The 20,594-nt window shown below is 42.9% G+C and overlaps 1 protein-coding gene across 11 annotated transcripts in view; it reads left to right on the top strand.

Annotated features, from left to right (window-relative positions):
• Window positions 1-266: 266 nt before the first annotated feature.
• The window catches only part of mpdz (multiple PDZ domain crumbs cell polarity complex component), a 241,481-nt gene continuing 221,153 nt past the window's right edge, over window positions 267-20,594 (top strand). For 9 of the 11 annotated variants that reach the window (XR_013194649.1, XM_077202011.1, XM_077202013.1 and 6 more), the window contains exons 1-2: window positions 283-410; window positions 3,095-3,169. Coding sequence is in view for 10 of the 11 variants with exons in the window: in XM_077202011.1 (XP_077058126.1) it covers window positions 3,154-3,169 (16 nt within the window). In the remaining variant the exon portion in view is untranslated. Of the gene's footprint in view, window positions 411-3,094; window positions 3,170-20,594 lie in introns of all 11 variants that reach the window. The other 2 variants (XM_077202012.1, XM_077202008.1) reach the window with 1 other exon arrangement.

Genomic DNA, 20,594 nt, shown 5'->3' with positions numbered 1-20,594 from the left:
TGACTTTTCCGATCCACATTCCTGGTTCATATTGAGCAATTCACACTTTATTTCTCGCAATTGCATATTTATATTTCACAATTCTGACGCCCCCCTCAGAATTCCGAGAAATAAACTCGCGATATAAATTTGCAATTGCGAGAAATAAAGTGCGAATTGCTCAATGAATAAGGAATGGCGATGGGGAAAAGTCTGATCCCCCCATTCTAGTGCAATTTTCTTCAGATGTTTGTGGTAATTACAGGGGTTCAGTGGTCTTGGCAGCCACAGAGCGGCGCAGGAGTGTGTGTGTGTGTGTGTGTGCGCGCGCGCGTGCGCGCGCGGGGCGGCTCCAGTTTCAAACACAGCGCCCATCTTTAACACAACACAACCGGACAGACTCCGTCCCATAGCGAGATACCACTGCTCTTGTAAGTTATTCTCTTCAAAACTCATTTTTCTCCATGAATGGTTGTGAATATCGCTCCTGTCTTTGATTTAATCATGTTGTGGATAGGCTACATTGTAACTAACGCGCTTTTGTTAGAATGAAACAATGTCGCGCGCGCATCATCTATTCTTATATTAAAGCCGCCCGTATATCGTTTTCTTAAATGCCGTTTACAGCACTTCGTTTGCTCTCTTTTGCAAAACTTTTCTCGTAGTTCGTCACGCCAGCAGCCTGTTGATCGGTGCACTGTACGAAAAGCGGATTTTATTCCCAACAGGCCCGAGGACACAAAGAGATCAGCGCGATCTGCGAGTAACGGGACATACTGCAATGTCCCAAAGCAGGCACTTTAATGTACCAAGGGTGGATTTTTGCTAAATGAGGTGCACAATAAAGCTATTATTACTTTCAAAAGCTATTATTGAAATGACTTGGATTTTATTGTTTTAGCCTTGTCCCAGATCCAGATTAGCATTCTTAAAACATGGAAATTCATAATAAAATAAGTATTACATTTTGAAAAAGACTAAACAATGAGCTAAATTAATATAGTATTTCAATTATTCAACTATTTTTGATCTATTTTTACACAAACTACAACTCTCCCTTAAATTGTGACATCATTTCCAGGACCAGCAACAATTTGCCCATACCTTTAGTGTACTTGGTTACCATGGAGACAATTGTTTCAGTGACAAACATGAAGAAAATCACTCGTGAGCATTTTTGGTTAGTGTTATAAACAATGAAGCTCTAATTTTATCGAATTGTGCAAAAAAGAAACAATCATACTACATGTAACATGTAACAACCAGGGCCAAAAAAACACAAAATGAACCAAAATGTTTCGAACTGCTGCTGTGGGAACACTGTGTCTTATGCAGATAACATGCCGACTACATGTGTGTAATTTCAAATAGTGATATCTCATTCATTGCTTTATCACTCTGTAATTGCTGGGTAGTAAATACTACTTTTTACTAATTTAGCTTTGATCTGTTTTTGAATTTTTCCAGAAATGGCACATGCATCGGTATTGTATTGTATTGGTCCTGGCTGCATGTTGTCTTAGCTTACTCTAAACTGTCATGAGACTATGTGTAGGAGGGAAAAGACTTTATCTCCTTCAGCTTCTTGTTGTAGATGTTGCCGTCACCATTAATTAAAACTATTGGGAAGCGTCACATAAGAGGTTAATCCTCACGTAAGAGCATTAGTCCATATGAAGACAGCAACGAGGCTAATGTATAGAGGGTGGATAGGGTTTGCACTGAGTGTTAATGCAATGCTTATGCAGTGGTTTTCACATGGTTTTGGTTTTTTAAATATCTATTGAATTGTGATGGTTTTATGCTCTTGGTTCCCAATAATACAAAGGGTGAAACAAATAGTTGTAAACAATGTTTATCTTTGTTGCAAAATAACTTGTATTTAACAGAGTCTGGGTTATTTTTTTTACACTGCTGTTCAAAAGTTTTTGGTCATTACTTCAGGATTCAGTGTCACATGACCCTTCAGAAATCATTCTATGCTGATTTGCTGCTCAAGAAACAGTTATTATTCTCAATGTCAAAAACATTTGTGATGCTTCATATTTTTGTGGAAACTATTTTTGATGAATAGAAAGTTCTAAAGAACAGCATTTATTTGAAATAAAAAATATTTTGTAACAATGTAAAAGTCTTTACTGTGATTGCTGCTACCATATCAGAAACATCCAAGCATCAAGATAGCAGCACCTTGTCAACACAAAACGCTACAGACATTGTCCAGACTGCTGATAGGGCAAGTATTTTTTTATCTCTGGCCAACCACTTAGGGCCTGCCGATGGCAAATAACGTATGTTGGGCTGTTTTACCTCAGCATTGGTAAATCTTGTCTACCTCCCGTTGTAGTCAGTGATGATAAAAACTCACATTAGTCTGTGCTTAAACCCACAATGCAGCTATTCACTCTAGTCATGTCGCTTACAAGCGTCTCTAAGGAAACCAGACCCAGCCTCTGTGTCCCATCGTCATGGGAACCACAAGGTGGTCAGATGAAAGCTCGTCTGTACGCGTCTGCGAATCACCTGACCTGTCTGAGATTTAAGACTTGTGCTGTAATATGCAGTTTCAATATGAACTGGTACACTGTTCATTTACGACAAAAGGGTGAACTAATTCTGTTTGCGTTAGGGTTTTCTTTTTGAGAATTAGATTATTTTATTTCTGTAAAGCCGAAACAATAATATATGAAACAATAATAAGAAAAACCAAAAATTATGGTTTATGGATAATCAAGTAAACCTAAGTTCTTTAGTCCTTTAAATGTTCATCTTGTAATATTACTATCAATATACAAGTAATGCTTATGTTTACTTTATAAAAATCAGTAGGCCTAAATATTTCACTCCAAAAAGACATTTTACAATTATACTAAAAGGTCTTTTACTTACTCATACTAAAAAAGTATGAGCTGTTAATCGGGCAACAGCAGGCATAGTAGATAGTGTGCAACAGGTTTTTCAGCAAAGTTTTGATCATGTCGATCATTTAGATACCTTAGAAATTAATGTATCAAATATGATGTAGTAGATGCAATAAATTAATATAGACAGACAAAAAACGAGTGTCGTAAGTCAAGTGGACTTGGAGCTAAATGTGAATTTTTGTTGATTTCAGGCATAACTTGAAACCCAGGTAATGAGGGAAGACATTAGAGAGAGGAACGAAGGCACAAGATGATCGAAACAATGGGTAAGTTCGTTTATTTTTGGTCATAACATTTCTGTGGAAATATGGCCTCTGATGTCTTATTGTACTGTGCAGGATTGTTGGTTATTGGTTGTGAACAGGAGGGCATTTGTGCTCCTCTGTAGAATGAGACGGCGTGACACAACAGTCTCAGCAACAGCAACAGTCTCTGGGTTTTCTGAAACTCAAACTGCATATTGCATTTAAAATCCCTGTTATTGCAGGTGAATTTTTTTTGTGGTTTAATTGTATTACACTAAAAGATACATGAATGGAAGTCTTAAAGGGGTGGTTGATTGCGATTTCACTTTTTTCATTTTAAATAGTGTGTAATGTTGCTGTTTGTGCATGAACAGTATCTGCAAAGTTGCTGCGCTGAAAGTTAAACGTAAGCAGAGATATCGTCTTTTAAAAATCAGGAAGTTTAATGCCTACAAAAACGACTCGAATGGGACTACAACGAGATACTTCCCGGGTTTTATACATAACTAACCCCTAATCAACCCTCCCTCCGGAATATGCAAAAAAGGGGGCAGGGCCATATTTCTGCGGCTTTGTAATAGAGGAAGAGTCATAGTGGAGAGCAGTAGCCATGCTGTCGAAAGTATGTTATTTTCACCCAGCTGTCAGTTCTTCTGTGTTCGGGCTTCCTAAATGTTTTCCTAAATTTTGTAAATGTATATTCCATGTATACTTTATGACGTAATTTTTTGATTTGATCAAGAACGTAAACCAATGCCAACGCTGTTTGTTTATAGTAGCCAGTTAGTTCGATGCTATTTTGTGTGTATAAGACAAACGTGTATAAAGTTTAAAAAATTATATGTAATCGCAACAGCAAACTTCAGCTGCTGTTATCAGATGTTTTCACGTTCTGTTGGCATTTTAATACAGTTGCCACATGTACACCTAAAGAAAATGATACACCGAGTAAACTAAGTTTTGTGAATAGATAAACGGTTGTTCATTATATCGATGAAACAATAACTTTAAAAAACGGTATTACTCAGTCATTTATTCAGTTATATTAAATATTTAATCATCAGAAAACCGTATCTCAAAAGCTAACAAGCAGCAGTAGCATTTTCAAGTAACAGCGTATCGAAATTCTTATATAATAATAGTAGAAAAAAACAAAAATTTAACATTCAGAAACGTTTTGTAAGAGCTGTGTTTGGGGAGGTTCTGCTTGACTCTCTTCATTGCCGCTTTCTGGGTCTGATTCTGGCTCAAACTGATACGGGAGTATTGACACCATTATTTACATTTGACCGGAGCACATGCAACTTTCGCCCGTAAAGGTAATGGGCGTGAAATTTCCGGACAACGTACCAATTACAACACACCGGCCCAACTAACCAATCTGAGCCCATTGCCTCTTTCTGAGGGAGTGGTTTCATAGCGGCTTACAGTAAAGGTGAAATTTATGAAAAATAAGGCTTAAAAAAAAAAAAACACGAAGACATGTTATATTGCACCCCCATAAACACAATCATGCAAAGAAAAAAAGCAGTAAACCACCCCTTTAACCATTCTTGCTGTGTGAAGTGCAGTAAGATTGAGAAAATGAGCTGAATCTCAAGGAGCCTGTCAAGAAAATCCTAATCATATTTCACCCCATAATCGAAAGAAAAAAAAAATATTTGGAAGGCTGCATTTCCTTTATGCAAAATAAAATTGAAATAATTATTATTATTAAATAAAAATAATAATATTTTCCTGTGAAATTTGATCTGAACAAGTTTGTATGTTTTGTAAGATAAACTTTTTTGTTCTCTTTCAAACATTTGTTTAGTATTATACTATGGGAAATGCCTGGGGCGTGACCAATCTTGGAAGAACCAATTACACCACGTCTGTCAGTTGACAGACCAATCACAACAGTGATGTGGGAGTCCTGCCTCCCTATTATACATTGTTGCTAGCAGTACCCAATTCATTTTCGTTATTTTTCCCGTGAAGATCCTATTTTGAAGCTATCCTTAGCAGAACCTCGAAAGGGGTGGCCTCTAAACTATTCAAGGACTTTTTTTCTATTTTATAAATTTTTCTATTCATTGTGGTGGGGACCAGCAAATCAAGTTCTCTCTTTCTTTCTCAAGCAGTACAGCTCCTTTTTCTCAGTTACACCCTCACGTTAAGTGGTGTGATGGATTGGCCGATCCAGCCATATTACGGGAGTAACTGTTAATAAGACCCTATATCGAGAGGAATGTTGTGGTAATCTCGATAATCCCCTGGTGTTCCCATCTCTGTTATGGCGACTGCGAGCACATCCATATTTCTTCTAAAGACTCTCACCCTCTGTGCATAGAGTGTTTAGGAGTTAGACACACACAGGATGCGCTTGCTAATCCCGAGTGCTGCCAGCACTGCTTTCATTTCCCGTTAAGGGTTTAGAATGCAGAGTACGAGTCGCAATCACGACTAAAGGGGACCCAAGTTTTTCAGCACCTCCTGTGGATATAGATGAGGTTGCTCCTCAGCACTGGTGAGAGCTGATGGATGAGATCTCTCCTGAACTTCATCCCCCTCTTTGCATCAGACTACTTTGCAGGGGACAAAGAGGAGGAGGAGGAAGATGATGAGGTGATTGCTCGTCTCTTGGAAGAGGATTTGGAAGAAGACGAAGAGAATGCTATCTCCCCTCCTAATCTTTCTTCTTGACCTGGAAGTGCCCTAGATTAGTCCCCCTCCCCATGCCAGGGGAATTGGACCTCATTGAAATGCATAGGAGAACAGCTGCTAAACTCTCTATCAACTGGCCAGGAAGAAGCAAGAAGGCCAGGACACATAAAGGGAGAATATGATGGGCTGTCATGACGCACTTCCCCAGTCAAGCAACTGATTCCAGCCGTCCCAGCATGCGTTGCAGAGATGCAACATTTCTGGGACAAGCCATTCTCACATAGGGTGCCTGTTAAAGGTTTCTCTAGGCTGGACGTTCATAATATGGAGGAGTTGGGGATGCACGCTCTCCGTCACTGGAAAGATTGTGCGTTTATCGAATCAGGGACTCCACTAGGGGCAGTCTCTGAGAAAGGTTGTGACGATGGATACGTTGCTCACAGGTTGGGGTGCAGTGCGCGAGGGCAAGATATAGCAAAAAAAAAATGTGGCCCATCTTGCTACAGAACGCACACATAAACTTCCTAGAACAGTTAACAGTGTTTCTGGCAGTTCTGTTTCTTTAGTTCTGGCAGTTCCTAAGGAACCACCACATTTTGACCTGATCGGATAGCACAACCGTGGTGGCATACTTATATTTCAGGGGGCACACATTCTTCTCAGCTTCACAGTCTGGCAAAAAAACTAATTGTGTGGGGCATGAAGCATTTTCATTCATAATGGGCACCGATTGTCCCGGGAATAATGAATATGGGGGCGAATCTCCTTTCCAGAGGAAATCCTGTGTACGGAGAATGGACTCTCCTCCCTCCGGTTATGAGCCAGTTGTGGGAGTTACCATATATCTCTTCGCCTCACACGAAAACACTCACTGCCCTCTATTCTTTCTCTCTGGCTAGAGTAGGTACGCTATGGGTGTGGATGCTCTGGCGCACACATGGCCAAACTCACTGCTTTATGCGTTCCCTCCACTGAGTCTGATCTTACAGCACTAAAAGAGAATGCTGTCACTTAGTCATACTGATCGCCCAAACTGGCCCGGAAAATTGTGGCTGACAAAGATATTCTCCTGCGTGACCAGCCTTGGCCTCTCCCGCTGCACAGGGACCTCCTCTCACAAGCGCACCAGGAATTATTTTCACCTGGCCCTGGACGAAGCAGCTCTTGGGGCCTGGCCCAAGGGAGGTCAAACTTGAATGTTAGGGGTTTGCCTTCAAGGGTGACTGAGACTATTCAGCATGTGAAATTGGCTTCAACGCGCTTTGCATATGATCGAAAATTAAATGTGTTAGAGCACCAATGCGCACATAGACACAGTATTCCTTTTCTCTGTTCTGTTGTGTGTTTTTTGCAGGAACGTTTAGATAAGGACCTTTTACACTTTTAAGGTTTATCTTACCACATTTTTTGCGTGCCATGTGGAGATTGACAGGAATACCATAGGTCAACTCCCACTACGAAGTGAGGCTTCTTTTACTAAAGGCTGCTTTATTATTGTCTTTCAATCACAAAACGGGATACTGAACTTCACACTTTGTTGGTTCATAACTCCTGTATGCAGTTTGATATGGATTACTCAAGAGTAACTTTCAAAACTAATCTAGCGTTTGTGCCTAAAGTGAGTGAGTCAGCTATCTGTTTTAAAAAAAAGAGAATAGATTGCAGTTGCACGGAGAAGAGATATGCTGAGAATGAAGTGGGGACCGCTAGCAGCGATAAATTTTAGGGAGACGGGACTAGTCTGACAAATGTGGTGTAATTGGTGCTTCTAGGATTGGTCATGTCCGAGGCGTTTCCCATAGTGAGATACCTCTCATCTGTTACCAGAGAACTGGGGTTGTGCAATGGCGCTTTTCCACTGCATGGTACGGCTCGGTACAGCTCCGCTCGGTTTTCCAATGCGTGGTATGATTCGGCTCAACGCGGCTCCTCGACTCGGCTATCTTTGGCTCTGTTTGCTCTTCCACTGCAGTTTAGTACCGCTTCAAAGTGGGTGGGATTATATACTGAATTAAAGTTAAATTAAAATAGCTGAAAACCTTTTTCATTCCTGGTTGCAATATCCAGCTCTCAATATCCAGATCTTGCTGGATCCGCTCTTCGGCTACCAACGAAAGGAACGTCTGCACCTTGTCTACCAGTGTTGTGTGTAACGAGTTACAAAGACCTCAAACAGGCATTTTTAAACACCAAATATTAAGGATTGGCATATCAAGCAAAATAATATTCTATGATTTGCTAGAAATTCGTACCTCTCCCCCCACATGCTTACCGTAAGACGGCGTTCGCTCAAATCCCGCTCCGATATTAAATTTCTCTGTACTCCATAGGCCTACGTGTTGTAGCCTAGTTATTAAAGAAAACGATTTAGTTGCATATTTATGTTTAAATAAAATAATTTATTTTTTAATTTCATCCAGGTTGATTATATGAAAAGTGAAAAGCATGAGTAAGATCATAAGATGCGCAATCGGGAGACAAATGGAGTGGGCAGACATCATTTTGACCACTTCATTAAGTTTGTTTTTGTAGAAAGCTTTTCTTTAAAGTGAATTTCGTTTTGTATTAATTGTATCTGAATTTTAATCAATGTTTCATCAACCAATTGTCTGGATTTAATAAATAAGAAGTAAAGATAGCAAGCAATATAATCAGGACTTCAGGAGCTCTGTGCCGGTGCGTGAACTGAGCTCGTCTCATAAATGAACCATAACTCAGCATATAATCTACTTTCCTCAAAGATCTGAGAAATATATAGAAAGCTTGAAATGTGTACTTTAAAACAAAACTATTCAAAACGAAAGAAAACGTTTCAGGTTACGTATGTAACCCAGGTTCCCTGATAGGGAATGAGACGCTGCGTTTGAGACGCGGTGGGTGAACGCTCTGCGTGATTACATCGTGAAGCACGTGTAAAATCAGTCCAATGGAAGCCCGCTACGACATAGGTGACGTCATAGACCAGGAAACTATAAAGCAGCCCTGAATTCAGACCGCGACAGCTTCTGAAAGGCCTGAAGCAAGTCGATCAGGGCATGCAGGAAGTATGGCAGATAAACGCAGCGTCTCATTCCCTATCAGGGAACCAGGGTTACATACGTAACCTGAGACGTTCCCTTTCAAGGTAACTCGAGCTGCGTATGAGACGCGGTGGGAACCCCATACCCACTATGCCATAATGACAAATGCCCGTTCTGTGTGAAGTCCTGCGCACACTATAAAGCAAGCAACCTCGCCCCAGGAGTGGAGAGTTCAAAGTCATAAAACCTGACAAATGTATGCGGAGAAGACCAACCTGCCGCATTACAAATGTCAAGAAGGGACACACCCGAAATTAAGGCCATAGAGGCCACCATACTCCTAGTACAATGGGCCCGTACAGCCATAGGTGAAGGCTGTCCGGCCGCTTCATAAGCCAAAGATATATACCCTCAACTATCCATTTGCTCATCACCTGTTTAGATGCAGGGCATCCTCTCTTGAGTGACCCAAAGCAGACAAATAATTGCTCAGACTTACGTCACAGGGCAGCTCTGTGAACATAGGCATCTAAAGCCCGACTGGACATAACAGGTTAAGTTGTTCCTGATCTGGGGTATTAAAAGGTGGAGGATAAAAGGCCTGCAGCACTACAGGGCCCCCAACATTAACTGGGACCTTAGGAATATAACCCGGTCTCGGGTAGAGAAATGCTTTCACCATACCAGGTGCAAATTCCAGACATGAAGGAACAACCAACAAGGCATGTAAATCACCAACTCTCTTGATAGAAGAAATCGCAAGGAGAAATACAGTGTTTAGAGTGAGGAATTTCTCTGAAACCTCTTTGATGGGCTCGAAGGGAGCCAAAGCCAGACCCTCAAGTACAATGGCCAAGTCCCAAGCCGGTGCTCTAGAGTGCAGTGCAGGTCTCAACCTCAGTGTACCACGGAGAAAACGAGTGATTAAAGGATCTCTCCCGATAAAAGAACCCCCCAGAGGGGTGTGGTAGGCAGATATAGCCGCCACGTAAACCTTCAAGGTGGAAGGAGATAATCTGGCAGAGAAACGGTCTTACAGGAAATCAAGAACTGAACCAACAGGGCAGTTAACAGGATCTAAGTGACGTTCACCACACCAAGTGGAGAATAATTTCCATTTCAATGCATAAAGTCTTCTCGTGGAAGGAGCTCTGGATTGGAGAATGGTCTCCACGACCTCAGTAGAGAGACCGGATTCCCTGAGCCGGGCCCCTTCAGAGGCCAGGCCCACAGTTTCCACAACTCCGGCCGAGGGTGAAATATTGTGCCCCCTGCCTGGGACAGCAGGTCCCTCCTGAGTGGAATCTCCATGGGAGAGCCGTCCAGAAGAGACACTAAGTCCGAGAACCAAACTCGGGTCGGCCAGTAAGGGGGGACTAGTAGCAGACGAGCCCCTTCCCCGCGAACCCTGTCCAGAACCCCCAGAAGCATCGATATCGGGGGAAAAGCGTACAGGTGCAGCCTCGGGCCACACCTGCACCATAGCATCCAGTCCGAGAGGAGCTTGGTGTGTGAGGGAAAACCACATGGGACAATGGGTTGAATCTAATGATGCGAAAAGGTCTATTTGAGCCTGACCGAACTTCGCCCACAGGAGCTCCACCACCTCGGGGTGAAGTCTCCACTACCCGGGCATCAGCCCCTGCCTCGACAGAATATCCGCTCCCACCTTCTGACGCCCCCGAATATATACTGCCCTGAGTGACAGCAATCTCCCCTGGGCCCATAGGAGGATCTGATGGGCCTGTTTGCAAAGGTGACGTGACCTCAGACCCCCCTGATGGTTGGATGGTCCTGCCAAAGACCTTGCGCCGAGCGGCCACTCATCACCGCTCCCCATCCCGTGAGGAAAGCATTTGTCGAAAGCGTGACGCGTCGACAAGAAGCCCCCAGCATTGGACCCTGGGTGAGGAACCAAGGTTTCTTCCACATGACCCAGGCACGAAGGCATAGCTGCCGTGGCAACCACCACTGCAGGGGTCTCATGTACAGAAGGCCAAAAGTAATTACGTTGGACGCAGCTGCCATTAGACCCAACAGTCTCTGAAACTGTTTTACAGTGAGTGACTGGCCTAGTTTCACATTCCTTGCGGCTATGAGAATCGCAGAAATACGTGCAGGAGACAGACGTGCCTGCATTGTGGTTGAATCCCAAATTACACCTAGAAAAGTGGTCCTCTGAGCAGGGAGGAGCACACTCTTCTTGGTGTTGAGCCGCAACCCCAAACTCTTTATGTGGGACAGAACGACATCTCGATGCCGAACTGCCAACTGCTCTGACTGAGCTAAAATCAACCAATCGTCGATGTAATTTAATACGCAAATGCCCTGGAGTCTCTAAGGAGCCAGAGCTGCATCCACGCATTTTGTAAAGGTGCGAGGTGATAAACCTAGGCCAAATGGAAGAACCCGATACTGGTAAGCTTCGCCCCCGAAAGCGAACCTCAGGGACTTCCTGTGATGAGGATGGATAGATACATGGAAGTACGCGTCCTTCAAGTCTATTGTGACAAACCAGTCCTCGGACTGAATCTGTGATACAATCTGTTTGAGTGTAAGCATTCTGAACTTGAGTTTCTGAACTCTTCTGTTTAGATGGCGCAGATCTAGAATAGGACGCAACCCTCCATCCTTCTTTGGAACAATGACGTAACAGCTGTAAAACCCTGACTCTCTGCTGGGAGGAGAGACCCTTTCTATAGCTTCTTTTCGAAGAAGTGTCAGTACTTCCTGCTCCATAACCAGAGCCTTCTATGAGTCCACTACCGTAGAGAGGACCCCCTGAAATCTGGGCGGACGAGAACCGAACTGAAGTCTGTAACCCTTTTCTATTATGTGCAGGACCCATGTAGAAATATTTGGCAGAAGTTTCCACGCTGCCAGAAATTCCGATAAGGGAACCAGTCCCTCGAGACTGGCCTCTGGATTTGATTGAACAATCATCTAAGTGCCCTGAAGCGACCTAACTGACCATTCTACAACCCTCCTCAGAGGATTGCACGGGGACGCTGACACCTCGGCGCCCTGAAGCGGCGAACCGGCAGGGAACAACCGAAGTGGCAACGCTGCGACTCTCCTCAGAGAATCGCCCCCCGGAGGGCGTCAAGGAGGGACGGTTCCTCTGAATCATTCCTCCCTGGAGGCGACCACCCTCAGAAGCCTGATAGCCTTGGCGTCAGGACTTCTTCTTAGACCAAGCTCTCTTAGTGATGACAGTCCTCAGATCCTGTCTACCTCTAACAGGCTTGGACTGCGATCGCCACTCAGGAACCCTGGATTTAGGAGGCGCCCGAGCGGCGATGCTCTGCTTTTGCTGACTTCTATATACGGAGCTCGTAGACGGACGAGACTGCTCAGGCTTTATGTTGCGAGCAGCCTCGGGGACACTGGACCGGTGAAGAAGAAACCTCTGAAACGCAGCGGCTTGTTTCTTGTTTTCTTGAAACCTATCGACAACACAATTTATAGCGTCGCCGAACAGACTTGTTGGTGAAAGCGGTGCGTCCAGAAGAACAGACCTATCTTTATCCTTAATCTCTGATTGATTCAACAAAAAAATGACGTTCCCTGGCCGCCAGGGCTGCCATAGAACGGCCCACAGATTTGGCCGTCTCCTTGGTGACCCGGATAGATAGATCTGTCGTGCGACGCAATTCTCGAATTGCATCAGCACTAACTTCCTCACAATCGTCCATGTCCCTCAGCAGGTCAGCCTGGTATGCTTGGAGAATCGACATAGTTTGTAAGCATGCCGCGGCCTGACCTGCTGCCGAATATGCTTTACCCAACAACAAAGATGTATTTTTTAAAGGTCTGGTGGGTAACGTCGGGGCTTTCAGAGAAGAAGATGACTCGGGGGAGAGGTAGCTCGCCAGCGTGTCTTCTGCACGAGGCATAGTCAAATAACCATAGTGATCAATCCCTTGAATTTTACTATAATTACTAGTCTGTGGATTATGCACTCTGAAAGACGATGGTTTAATCCACGATCTCGACACCTCGGTGTGGAGATCGGGAAAAAATGGGAGGTCCCGACGAGGAGGTCGTGATCTAGATGGTAGATAACGTTCATCTATAAGACTCTTTCTAGATTCAACATCAACATCATCGGCTGGCCACTCAATATTTAATTTAGTAACAGCACAAGATAAAATCTCCAAAAGCTCCTCATCAGCAGGGGTATGAGCTGGCAAACACTCAATACCCCCCATATCAACGACATCCATATCCTCAGAACTGGATAGCCGTAATATTGGTGCCTCAGCCTGGGAAGGAGAAGCTGCAGAGCGGGCTCCTTCCTGGGCAGAGACACCGGATCCAGCAGGTAAGGGCTGAGAAAGGGCGGGGCCCGTCCCAAACCCCGGTACTAGATCCATCTGCGAATCCCAAGATGAAAGCCGACGCTGTGCCGCACCTCGGGGAGCACGAACCGAACCGTCCTCCTCAAAGAACGCCCGGCGAGAGCGGAGAGTTTTCATAGACAAACTCATGCAATGCACATAGTCAGCCCCCTCGAGGACTGACTGGGCATGCTCCACTCCCAAACAAGCAACACACAGACGATGTGTGTCCCCACCCGTGATATAACGAGTGCAGGGAACAACACAACGTTTATAATCTTGCTTGCTCGCCATAATGATAGATATATAGATATAAATTGGGCTTGACAGAAACAATAAATAGACAAGGACAAATATAAAGAGAGCGCTTGCTGAAGGTACAGAAGCTGTCAGAATTCAGGGGTGCTTTATAGTTTCCTGGTCTATGACGTCACCTATGTCGTAGCGGGCTTCCATTGGACTGATTTTACACGTGCTTCACGATGTAATCACGCAGAGCGTTCCCCCCACCGCGTCTCAAACGCAGCTCGAGTCGAAATGTGCATTTCTCTCTGGCGCGTTCACTACTGTGAAGATCGCGAGTCAGCATTGCCAACTTTATCTTTGCAGCCGACACTGACAAAACACTTGTTTATTTATAAACAATTGAAATGTCTCCTTACTATATTTGACATATTCATAATCATTACTTTTGCCGGTACTTTGTGACATTTTTCATGAACTCGTCACCACCGCTCAATAGTTAATATTGTACTTTGGTGTTCAGTTTATACAGGTTTTTCAAATGTTATTTAAATAAAAATATATTTTTTTCTATCTCCAAATCTCTCTTTTTTTCTAGTTTTTTTTTTTACTAGTTTTTACTAGTTTTAATTTTATGTAGGCCTACACATTTAGGAACAGATATTGGGTATAGAAAAGACCCCCTTCTCAAATAACCATATAGTATCGTATTGTCCGAATTCCAAATTCCTCCAGGAGGCGGGACAAAACACTTGAGTTTAAAACCTCAAACCCGAACAGAGTTAAGAGAGAAGACTTTAGTAGAATAATGCGCTAGAAGAATATAACAGAAGTCGGCCGGGCTCTCTCTCTCGAAAAAGGTCTCGGCAGAACAACAAGTCGGGTGGAGCAGACGATGGTTATAGTAACCATGTAGACGCGTAGAGACAAAGAACCCAAATTTAAGATCAAAAGAACATGGGTTAAAACAGATTTATTCAAGCCATCTAACTCGTTTCACCTTCCTTTCTTTTCCTTTGTTTTATTTTCTCGTTAAAAGTCTCGGTTCTAAGTTAAGTTTTGCTGCAAAGTTTTGTTTTAACATTTCAACTGCAAAACCAGCTTCCAACTTCAAAGACTTTCATTCATCCGCGCCAACACACCACGTGACTGGCTGTCCAAGATCTATCCAGGCACACGAGGAGACCAGCCAACGAACTAGCTCGGGAAACCCCCTTTTACGAGGAAAGGGAATCCCAAGAGAAAAAAAGGAACGCAAACAAGCAAGTAATGCCTCCAGACTCTTAAACTGAACTGGTGTATTTTGATACAGATTTAGTAACCTAAGAAACAAAAGGGTGAAATTAATTATTGATGGTTCGTTCAGGTTGTGTCTTATAAGTGCATATAGATACTTGGGATCTCACCATCTGACTCCTAAAACCCATTCTTCCTCACTCTCTTTCTTTCTTCAACTTGTATGAATGCGTGTGCATGTGTGTGTGTTAGTTTTATTACCATTACTATTATTACTATTAATTTTTTGTGTTAGTCTTATAATCAATAAAGTATTGTTTGTATTTGAAAAGAGAAGCATTACTTGTGTTGTGTGCTTACAGATTTATTGTCTTGAACTGCGATCTAAAGCTAACTATGCTTTTACCCTTGATTATTTCTTAATTTAGCTGTTAGCTGGGAATTAGTCTTTCTTGGCCAGGAAGATATTATATTTCCTAGAATTAATAATTGTTTATGCTTTCCGTTCATTGGATGAACTGATAAAATGATCATACTATTGATTCTGCTACAGTAAATTCTGAAAATAATTAAATTATTAATTATTGATCATAATCCGTTGTGAATAATGATTAGTTATATTTATACGGGCGTATAAACGCTATAACACTTTTATAAGATTGAAATATATGAAAAAAATTGAAATGTTAATCGTTTAATTGTTTGTTTGTTTTTTTCTAATCAAAAGATTTTATAATTTTTTTGAAGAAATTAACACTTTTATATTGATCACAATTTACTGTAAAAGCATTGATAATGTTACAAAATATTTATGTGAAATAAATGCTGTGCTTTTGAGCTTCCTATGTATCAAAGAAACATAAAACTTAATGTTTCTACAAAAATATGAAGCAGCACAACTGTTTTCAACACAAGCAAATCAGCATATTATAATGATTTTTAAAAATCAGCTTTGACATCACCAGAATAAATTAAATTTAAAAAAAAAAAATATATATATATATATATATTAATTGTAATAATATTTTACTGTTTTTAGTGTATTTTTAATCAAATAAATGCAGCCTTGGTGAGCAGCCTTCTTTATGACAATTTTTAAATCTTACCGACCTCAAACTTTTGAACAGTAGTCTATATGTGTTTTAAAAATATTTATCAAGATATTTGAGCAGATTTTATTTTTGCATCTTTCATCTTTTCTATCATTTTTGCTCAAGTAACTCTCCATGACACTGATGTGTCCAAAAAACATGGCAGTGTATGTAGCAGAAAGTAGGGCAGAGCGATACGGTCAAGTCACATTAAACTATAGGCCTAATTGTTAACTATATATTCCGAGTTATTTTGAAACCCTAAATATAAAGCATGTCTCATGTTTAGGACAAATTGGATTATGCACTTTCCCCGCAGCAGCTCTCTCTGTGTCCTCCACTATTTTTCAGATGTGCTCATAATATCAAACTATTGTATATCGACAATAGAGTAGTTTTGCCTCATCTTGTTTTGTTTATTAAAAATATATTGTAAAAATTCAATATACTGCCCAGCCCTAGCTGAAAGAAAAATATAGTTTAAATAAAGAAAGAATGTTTCACTCTGTGAGTTTTCTTGGACCTGCTGGTGGTTGTGGGATTGTTTACAGTCAGTGGTTTCTGAAGAGGTACACAGCTCCACATACTCCACACACACTGGTTAAATCACACTCCGTGAGAATGGAAATGACCTCGACTGGTTCACACAAACCTGGAGGCTAGAACAGCTCTCTAATGCCCTCAGCAGGAGCGCAATGCCTGAGTCCCAATAGCAGGATTCTGGGGCTTAGCCGGGCATGGCTGCACAAACCAGTCACACACAACAACTCAGTTCCCTCATACTGCATTTGCATACAAACACACTGCATACCTCTCTGACAGTTCATAAAAAAAGTAAGTATGCTTTTTAAAATTTGTTAATTTGTACCTTTTTGCTTTCATTTGATCTGACAGTTCAAAGTTCAAAACCTGTGAAAACGTGTGCTTAATTGCATTGAATGTGCACTCTTAAAAAAGTATATTTTTAAAAACTGTAGTTGCGGATAATATAATATTAATGAAGTAAAAGGCTGCTTAAAGGGTTAGTTCACCCAAAAATGAAAATTCTGTCAGTATTTACTCACCCTCATGCTGTTCCAACCCCGTAAGACCTTCGTTCATCTTCGGAACACGAATTCAGATATTTTTGATGAAATCTGAGTGCTTGATCACGCCTCAATACTAATCCATAGGCTTCTTCAGGGATTGAACTTGCCGGCCTCGTAAAGTTATTAAAGACATCGTTAAAATAGTCCAAGTGACTACAGTGGCTCAATCTTAAGTTTATCAAACGACGAGAATAATTTTTGTGTGCATAAAAAATAACGACTTTATTTCAACTATTCATTTTCTTCTCTGTGGGCCTCAAGTCAGTTCACTAGTGTAATAGCGTACGCTTCTGTTGTTGTACGTCACACGCATCACAAACATGACCAGCGTCGGCCAATAGTGAGCCTACGTGTGACGTAGCTCTACGGAATCACACTAAGTTAACTGACTAGAGGCCCAAAGAGAAGGAAATGAATAGTTGAAATAAAGTCGTTATTTTTGTTTGTTTTTGCACACAAAACGTATTCCGTCAGTTGATAAACTTAAGATTGAGCAACTGTAGTCACCTGGGCTATTTTAATGATGTTTTTAATAACTTTTCGGGGCTGGCAAGTTTCAATCCCTGAAGAAGCCTATGGACTAGTATGGAGGAGAGATCCAGCTCTCAGATTTCATCAAAAATAACTCAATTTGTGTTCCGAAGATGAATGAAGGTCTTACGGGGTTGGAAGAACATGAGGGTGAGTAAATACTGACAGAATTTTCATTTTTGGGTGTACTATCCCTTTAAACAGAGGTCACTTTCATGCTTGTTACTTAACACACTTAAGTACACTTTTAAAAAGTGCACTTTGTATTAATGTGAAATTAAAAGTTTTACTTTTTATATACTTTTTAAATCATTGATATCATTTTATATTTTAATCATTTATATTTTGTCATGCTTTAAAGAAGTAGACCAATTTTGATGTGGACCCTAATGGTGAACATGGTTTCCCTTTCAAGGGATCTTGAGCTGGGTCGAGACGCTGTGGGAAATCTCCTGTGTGATTGCGTCATGAAGCATGTGTAGAATCAGTCCAATGGTGTGACGAGACATCATAGGCGGGTGACGTCACAGACGTAAAGCATACCCAGGAACAGACCGCGCTAGCTTCTGTATCTTCAGCAAGCACTTTCTGTGATACTATCTCGGTTTATTTGGTGTTGTTTTGTCATTGCACAATCACTATATATATATATATATATATATATATATATATATATATATATATATGTCAGGTATATATATATATATATATATACACACACACATATAAGCAGCAGTTTAAGCAGTGTACTGTTACTTGACCTTGACTATGTGTAGCTTTTTTGGGAGTGGAGCATGCCCTGTCGCTCCGCTCTCGCTCTCATTCTTTGAGGAGGACCGTTCGGTTCGTGTTCGCAGATTGTGGGGTTCGCAAATGGATCTGACAGCTGGGTTTGAAACTGGCCCAGCCCTATCTCTGCCTTCACCTGCCAGATCCAGTGCCTTGTCTCAGGGAGAAGCACATGCTTCAGTTTCTTCTCCCCAGGGCGAGGCACCAGTGTTACAATTATCCAGTTCTGAGGTTCTGGATGTTGTAAGCATTTATTCAGGGGATTTCTGCTTATGAGGAGCTTATGGAGGTTGTGCCTCGTACTGTTGCTAAATTAAATATCGGTTGGCCAGCTGAGAAACAAGAAGTGCAAAAGAAAAGTTTGCTAAATGAATGCTTTCTACCATCTAGATCGCAATCTTCTCGTCGGGGACTGCAATTTTTTCCCAACCTCCACACTGAGGTGTTGAGATCGTGGAAGAAACCGGTTTCTTATCGTGTTTACACCCCTCCGACTACCAACTACAGTAATATAATGGGGTTGAAACAGCATGGTTATGTGCAATGCCTCGGGTTGAAGAGACGCTTGCAAGCTATCACTCTCCTCGTCTACTCATCACTAAAAGACCCGACATTACCCACCTAGCCTTTAAAAGGCACTTCAACGCTGGTGGGTAAAGCGTATTCGGCCGCAGGACAGGCTGCAGCATGCTTGCATACTATGTCTATATTGCAAGCATATCAGGCTGACCTGCTAAGGGACATGGATGAGAGTGAGGAGGTCAGCGCTGATTCAATTCAAGTATTGCGTCGCGCAACAGATTTGTCTCTTCGGGTCACCAAGGAGACGACCAAGTCAGTAGGCCGGTCTATGGCTGCCCTGGTGGCCACTGAGAGGCATCTTTGGCTAAATCTATTCAACATAAAAGATAGGGATAGATCTGTTCTTATGGATGCTCTGCTCTCACCTTCTGGCCTCTTTGGCGACTCTGTTAACACAGTCGTTGAGAGGTTTCAGGAGGGAAAAAAACAAGCAGCTACGTTCCAGAACTTTCTTCCTCGCCGATCTATGCTGATGATACAAGTCATCACGGCCAGCTCCTGAAGGCTGACCTCGACCTCTTGGGGCTGGACGGTTTGGGTGATCCTCGTGGAACTGGGTGAGTAGTAACAGATGCAGGACATCATCTCGAGAGAACCATGAATGTTCCTCTGGACCGTACCCCTCCCAGCCGATCAGATACTCTAGGCGGGCGCCCTGTCACCGTGAATCCATGATGGTATGGACTCGCTACACTAGGTCCTCGTCAGCGACATCTGGAGGAGGAGGTACTTCGTCCATGGTGGGTTCTGTGGAAGGAGAGGACAGAGGTTCAGTGAAGGGTTTCAGGAGGGAGACATAGAATGAAGGTGAGATACGGTAGTGAGGTGGAAGGTTGAGTCTGTAGGCGACCTCGTTGACCGGCCTCTACACAGTGAAGGGACCTATATAGCGGGGACACAGCTCACGGCAGAGCATGCGAAAACGGAATGTCGCGGGTGGAGAGCCAAACCTTCTATCCCGGTTGGTATTGGGTGGCTTCAGCTCTTCGGACATCCGCCTGGCGTTGGTGTCTTGGCACTGTCCGCTGGAGATACACATGAGCTGAGTCCCATACCCTCTGGCTCTCCTCGAACTAGTGGTTGACAGCTGGAACCTTCGTAGGTTCTCCGGACCAGGGGAAGAGAGTAGGTTGATAGCCTAGGACACATTGGAACGGAGTAAGCCCAGTGGTGGTTTGACGCAGGGAGTTTTGGCCATACTCCGCCCAGGTGAGGTAGCTGCTCCAGTTGTCCTGGTTCTGGTGACAGTATGACCACAGGGATATCCCGATCTCCTGGATCTTGTGCTCAGTCTGGCCTTTTGTTTGTGGGTGGTACCCTGAGGATAGACTTACTGAGACGCCGAGGAGTTTGAAGAAGGCCTGCCACACCCGGAAAATAATCTTGGGGACCTCTGTCCAATACGATGTCTTCTGGAAGGCCATAATGACGGAAAACTTGCTGGGAGAAGAGTTCTGCGACTTCGAACGCGGTGGGCAGGCCCTTGATGGGGATGAGTTTGCAGGCTTTGGAGAATCAGTCTACGACGACGAATACACGTGTGATGGTTGGATGGAAGAAGGTCGGTCATGAAGTCTATACCCAGATGAGACCAGGGGTGTCAGGGTATTGGCAGAGGTACTAACTTTCCCTCTGGCAGCATCCTCTGTGTGTTGGTGATGGCACAGATTGAGCACCCCTTGATGTACCAGGAGATCCTGGGCCATGTTGGGCTGCCAGTAGCGATCTTGCAGGAGCGAGATGGTTTGATGGCTGCCTGGGTGTCCAGAGCCCGGAGAGGTGTGTGCTGAGTCCATGAGGGACAGATGGCAAGCGGATGGAACAGACAATCATCCCTCAGGACTTCCCGGCGGAGCAGGTTTGTTGTGGGTGGCTTGGAG

The sequence above is a fragment of the Siphateles boraxobius genome, unplaced genomic scaffold (genome assembly GCF_051911475.1).
Source record: "Siphateles boraxobius isolate OS27281-9 unplaced genomic scaffold, OSU_SipBor_1 48, whole genome shotgun sequence".
In the NCBI taxonomy this organism is placed as follows: domain Eukaryota; kingdom Metazoa; phylum Chordata; class Actinopteri; order Cypriniformes; family Leuciscidae; genus Siphateles; species Siphateles boraxobius.
The sequence above is the reverse complement of the archived record's forward strand: the minus strand, read 5'-3'. Positions and strand labels throughout refer to the sequence as shown.